Source organism: Lygodium microphyllum, chromosome 19, assembly GCF_053477565.2.
Source record: "Lygodium microphyllum isolate KBCC chromosome 19, Lygodium_microphyllum_v1.1.10, whole genome shotgun sequence".
NCBI lineage: Eukaryota > Viridiplantae > Streptophyta > Polypodiopsida > Schizaeales > Lygodiaceae > Lygodium > Lygodium microphyllum.
The window spans coordinates 46,909,889-46,915,740 of record NC_141153.1 but is presented as its reverse complement, the minus strand read 5'-3'; the positions used below and the strand labels follow the sequence as shown (position 1 = coordinate 46,915,740).

Here is a 5,852-nt window from a genome sequence, read left to right as displayed (position 1 = left end):
TTCATCGATTGATTAGAGCTCATCATCATGTCAAAATTTCAATGCTTGTAACCGATTAAAGGTCTTAGAATCCTTTAATCTTATTAGTGTGGATTAGCACTCCTTTTTAGGGGGTGCTAGTACGGGAAGAGTAAGATTCATATTATGTTGACCTTGCTCCCCCACACAAAAAGGTTGTGATTGCAAGACTAGTGGAGCAAAATATCGCTCCCTTCCACTAGCCTGGGTGCGACTAGGCCCTAAACACGGGGGGGGGGGGGGGGGAGGGTTGCTAACCCCTGATCCCCAACTCCACATAGCTAGGTACACAATGGTTCGTAAGAAAAGCTCAAGATGTTGAACAGTAAATGAGAAAACAGGTAAAAGAACCCATGTTTTCAAATGGGAAAATATCAAAATTTTATTGTGAAAGGATCTAATAATAGTATGCATGTAACTCTAGATTCGAGTGCACCTTAGGGGATGCGGGACGCAAGGACCGAACAAATCTATTCGCGTCCAATATGCGTCTAACTGTCGTGTGAAGCCACGCTAACCAGGGAAAAACCTCCGAAAAGGGCGAGGATTTGAAAATTTAAATATCGAACGATCCAAAAAAGAAAAAAGTGTACAAGGTTCGTGAGAGTATGAGCCTAGGGGGCTCCCGCCCTTTTGGTCTGAACTTCGAAGACCTGGGTTGTCGTCTTCCCCATCATTTCTAGGTGGGTCTCTCGCTCTCTCATAGAAGGCTCAGTCGCAAAAGGAGAGAGAGAGAGAGAGAGAGAGAGAGAGAGAGAATATGGCCGCCCCGCCTCCATCATCATCACCGTCGCCATGGCATCCCCCTTCTTCGTCGTCGTCGTCTTCCGCGTCGTCATCATCGTCTTCGCCGTCAGCTAACTCATCGCCATCGCCGCTCTTCCTGTGCTGCGTGTCCCTACCGGGTCCCCTCCAACCGGGCTTTCTGCCCCCCTCCCCTTCATGCCCCCCGGTTGGTAATTCTCATCATCAAGACCCCGCCCCTCCTCCATTATCTCCTTCCCCTCCCGAAGCCCCCCGCCTCTCCCTCTCCTCCCCTAAGGACCCCTCCCGCCTTCAGAAGAGCAGGAGCCACGTCGCCAGCCTTCTCCTGGGCCGTCGCAGGCCCAACCCCGCCCGCAGCTCTGCTGCTGTCGAGCCCCCGCGCCGGCCTTGCCATGCCTGCAGCAAGCAGGATTTAGCCTCCACAGAGGAGGAGGAGCAGCAAGAGGAGGAGGAGGTGCCCCTGTCGCCACAGCAGCACGACCGCCGCCCACCGCACCGCGCTGCTGCACACAGCAAGCAGATCTCAAGCCGCCATCGCCAGGAGCTCGTCCGCTGGCACCGCAGCGTCCCTCCCCTTGACGCTGCCGGCCTGCCCTCTCTCGAGGCTTCCAAGCTCAAGCCTGCCAGTCAAGAGGCTGGTCCATGCACGCCGTGGGAGCTTCTCAAGTCCGGAGAGGTCTCGGCTCTGATCAAGCAGGGGTTCCTTGAAAGAACTCAGCGCAGGCTCTCTCCTGGTAGGGTTTCCCCCCTTCAGGACTCCATTGCAGCAGCAGCAGCATCTGACAAGCAGTCTACCTCTAAGCTTCCTGCCTGTGAAGACACCACATTCTCTCAAAAATCTAGGGTTTCTGGCTTGCCGGCTGGTACAGCCACACAGCCTGTCACTATGTCGCCGTTGAATGCGAGACAAAGCCTTGCCAGCAATAGCTGCCTCGCCGCGTCGTCTCCCCCACCGGACAAGCAACGGTCAAACACGCTCCTTGACATGCTGTCCAGCGAACCTGAACAGCTGCAACACAGATCCCCGCCATGTCCTCAAGGTCCAGCTCACTACCCCATGCCCAGCCTTCTCAGGTCACGCTCCAGTCATGGTGCTCTGAGTGGATATGCTGTGGCAACTAGCTGCCATCCTCTCTTCAACAACAGTGATTCGAGCGATGTTACACTCACATTGAAGGGAAAAGACGGACGCGTTGTCTCTCTTCACCTGCATCGCCGCTATCTTGTCGAACACAGCAAGTTCTTTGCTGCACGCCTCTCTGAGACTTGGTGCAAGCAGCACAAGACATTGCCATACTTGCTGGAAATCGATAACTGCGAGGACCTGGAGACATACCAAGAGACCATTCAGTTATTATACTGCTGCAGGGACCTCAAATCCCGACTCCTGCGATGCAGTGTTGGCAGAGTAATTGGGATCCTGCAGGTGTGTTCCGATAACAGTATTTTGCATTTCTTGGTTTTGTAGAGCCAGCTTCAATGCGCTTGGGCTATGCCACTCGGTTAGCTGCAAGGGTTCACAACCAGACTTGGCAATTGGACAGGCGATTATGAAACGCTGCAAGTTCATACCTAAAGCTTGCTCTAGTCAAATTAGACAAATTCCCGCTATAATTTTCACATTGTGAATTACGACAACATCATGAGCTTCTGAAAGGGAGGAAACGCATACTTGGCCAGGTGTGGTTGGGGCAGGCCCCTGCCCTTGGGAACCAACGACACCTAGCTAGGTAATGCAGTGCCTCTTGAGAAGCTCATGATATTGAACACTATACGGTAGTCCCCTGCTCCCAACGCACTAGCGAGGTATGGGATGCCTTTTGAGCAAAAGCTCATGATGCTGAACATCAATTTGAAAAACAAGGATTGCAACCCCTTTCCCACATGGGAAAATGTGGGAGCTATCAATACCTTATATCTTCCAAAATTTATCGAATGTCTTGCTAATGTAATTAAGAATGCTCAAGTTTTAGCGTTGCTTAACGTCATCTTCAGTCTGCTCTTGCGGACTGGACGTTCTACCCGTGTTACTGATTACTTAGTTTTATTCATTTCTATTTCTTTATTCCTTCTGCAGATTGCAGCTCTGTTACTATTTGAACCTTGCATAGCTTCATGCTTAGAGTACCTAGAAGCTGCACCATGGGGCGAAGAAGAAGAAGAGAAAGTCAGGTCTACCCTTGCGCAACTCCATTTGGATGGCTACGTAGCAGCTGATGTGCTAAGGCGGCTCAAGAGAGAGGAGAGGGCTTCAGAGGAAATCCTAGTTCGCTTGATCCAGACCGTGATCAAGGGGAAGGACAACAAAGCACGCAAGGAAATGAAAACTTTGGTTTCTAAGATGCTGAGGGAGAACATGTCTCAGCATGGTGGGTGTGTGGATGTGAGCAAAGAGAGCTTGTACAGGGCTTGTAAGACATGCTTGGATGCCCTGCTAGGGCTCTTTGTGCAGGCCTCCAAAGTGGACTTTACTAAACAAGGGAACGAGGACAGGGGGGCAATGGTGGTGCAAATCGCACACCAGGCAGATAATCTGCAGTGGTTGGTTGAAATTCTCCTTGACAGGCATATTGCTGACGATTTTGTGAAGATGTGGGCTGAACAGGCACAGCTAGCAAGCATCCACAAGCAGCTGGCCACCATGCTTCGGTTTGAAGTGAGCCGGCTGACTGCGCGGCTGTGCGTAGCAATAGGCAAAGGGCAGGTGCTGTGCCCTGTTGATGTGAGGTACCTGCTGCTGCAGACATGGCTCCCCCCATTAATTGAGGATTTTGGATGGATGCACAGGTGTTGCAAAGGCATGGATAAGAACGTTGTGGAGGATGGCATAAGCCAGACAATTCTTACTCTTCCATTGAAGCGGCAACAGAGCATCCTCCTTTCTTGGTTTGATCGCTTCTCGGTACATGGGGACGATTGCCCAAACCTTCAGCGAGCATTCGAGGTTTGGTGGAGGAGAACATTCGTGAGGCCATGTGCAGAGGACTGACTGTCTCAATCATGGTATGATCATTTTGGTTCTGCCTCCTTATTCAAGAAAAACAGTCTTTTGTATAGTCATCACTGTGCTGCTTACTATCCTGAAAGTAACTGTGCTGCTTAGTATCCTGAAAGTACCCCCAGCAGTATACTTGAGAGGAGTAATTCCTATTGTCCGGTTGGCTACAGTCTATTTGTTTGTCAACATCTGCGACAGTTTGATTCGTCAGAGATCAGGGAATTAGTACTCCAGTGCTAATTGCGTTTTACACTGCTTTTCTCAACTGTTTCAACTTCTTACCGTTTCCTGGGGTTGTCAAGCTTTTAGCCTCACAGGGCAACTATGCATTGTATACCTCCATGAGATCCAAGATATGGCAGAAACCCGCCCATCTTACTGTCTGATAGCGAAGAAATTAGAGGGCCAACCGTTTCAACTGCCCGTTCTTGTCTTCTTCAAAGCAGAAGCCGGCCCAAAACAGTGGTATCCGTCCCCATAGGTTGTTTCCATTTGAAATATGAGAAGCGAGGTTTTTAAAGGAACGGATTTCAATTTTCAACCTTGCGGCTCTCATTGATTGCATGCCCATCTGGGCACATTTGGCCATATAGTTTAGAAGAAGAAAGGATGTATCTCATAAAGTAAAAAGTTTGTGCTCGCATTGAGCTGATGCGTATTTGTTTATGCAACAGGATGAGGAAGAGTCTCACCAAAATCATATATTTTGGCTCACCAGACATAATTACCAAAGTGCAGCAAAATTCTCGTGAGACCAAGGTTCTCACCAGACATCTCGTAAACGTTAGGGCCAGGGGATGAGGCCCTTGAATGCATCAAGCTTGTAAACAAGACCCAGTTAAGACCTACTATGAAAGCTTGCAAGGCCATAGATGAGCAATCCATGCTTCTTGGTGAAAAAACCATACTAGCTGTCCTTATAAACAAGTTGAAAGTTCACCAAAAACTTGACAACTAGAGTCTCAAGAATTGTACATTCCTGCTTTCTTACCCGCTGCCGAAATGCAACCACCAAAAGAAAAGGCAACTCAAACAGAAGGCAAGCAGTGCCTCCTGTCGTAGCTGAGGCCAGTGTGACTAGCTGAGTTTCACTACATGTGGATAATCAAAAGTCTCCCGGCCTTTCTAGTACCACTGGTTTTTTGTTTCTAATGCGAAACTTATTAGGTTAAAGAATTTTTACATCCTCTCAAAGATCAGCAGGCAGAACTTTCTGCCCGAAAAAATTAGGAAATTTCTCTTTGATAGTATTTCCTTGGCGTGGCTCCAAGGGCTATAGCACAAACCTTGTGTTGTGTAATATCTCGTGGCTCCTTTTGAGTGTAGTGATGGGAAACTAGGCCTTCCAAAGTACTTGCAAGCTTGTGCTAGCTCGTATGAAAGTACTAATGGTTCTAGCACTAGCAATACTAGGGTATGGGGGGCAATAGATTTGCAGCAAAAATGGTTTGCTATGTGCTTTGATGATTCCCCACCATTTTGCATAATTGATAGCTCGTTCGATTTACTACTCCAAAGTGAAGCTCCCACAAAAAAAAATCTCCATTTCAACACTTAAAGCATTACAAACATGGGCTCTCATTGTGGTAGTGTTACAATTTTTTGGGAGCCAAAAAAAGAAAGGCCACATGGGAATGAAAGAGGAATTTCAGGTCTAAGCTAGCACGTTGACATTTGAACCTTCGTCAGGGAGGGAGAGATATGGGTGCAACACGTCATTGGAATTAACCACTTAGCCAAGGGGAGCTTGTTTGTGACTCATTCTTCAGTGATAACTTAATGGACCTTGCTTGTCCTCTTAAGGTGAAACTCTTTTGGGGGCCTTCAATTTATCGGTGCTTGCACCCTAAGGCTTCTTATTGGTCCCTAAGAGCGAAAGTGATTGGGTAACATGTACAGAAGAAAAGCTTCTAATAATATGATGTAGTAACTTTCTTCCTTTGCATAAGGGTATTTTAAGTGTGATCGCAACCTAAGAAGGGTGATACTAAATTTTTAGTAGCCCCATGTTGCTTCCATTGTAGTTCAAGCTACAAGGCTCTAAGAGAATATCTCCCATATCAAGGAAATA

The 5,852-nt window shown here is 48.1% G+C and overlaps 1 protein-coding gene across 2 annotated transcripts; it reads left to right on the top strand.

Moving 5' to 3' along the window:
• The first annotated feature begins 689 nt into the window (after window positions 1–689).
• LOC148019829 (BTB/POZ domain-containing protein At1g63850-like) lies at window positions 690–5,637 on the top strand. 2 transcript variants are annotated; one of them, XM_087700011.1, is made up of 3 exons: window positions 690–2,209; window positions 2,861–3,786; window positions 4,456–5,637. In XM_087700011.1, the coding sequence occupies exons 1-2, from the start codon at window positions 779–781 to the stop codon at window positions 3,770–3,772; spliced, it is 2,343 nt and encodes a 780-aa protein (XP_087556137.1). In that variant the 5' UTR covers window positions 690–778; the 3' UTR covers window positions 3,773–3,786; window positions 4,456–5,637. The 2 variants fall into 2 exon arrangements, with proteins under 2 accessions (XP_087556137.1, XP_087556136.1); XM_087700010.1 differs by lacking the exon at window positions 4,456–5,637 and having other exon boundaries at window positions 691–2,209; window positions 2,861–4,445.
• Window positions 5,638–5,852: the final 215 nt, after the last annotated feature.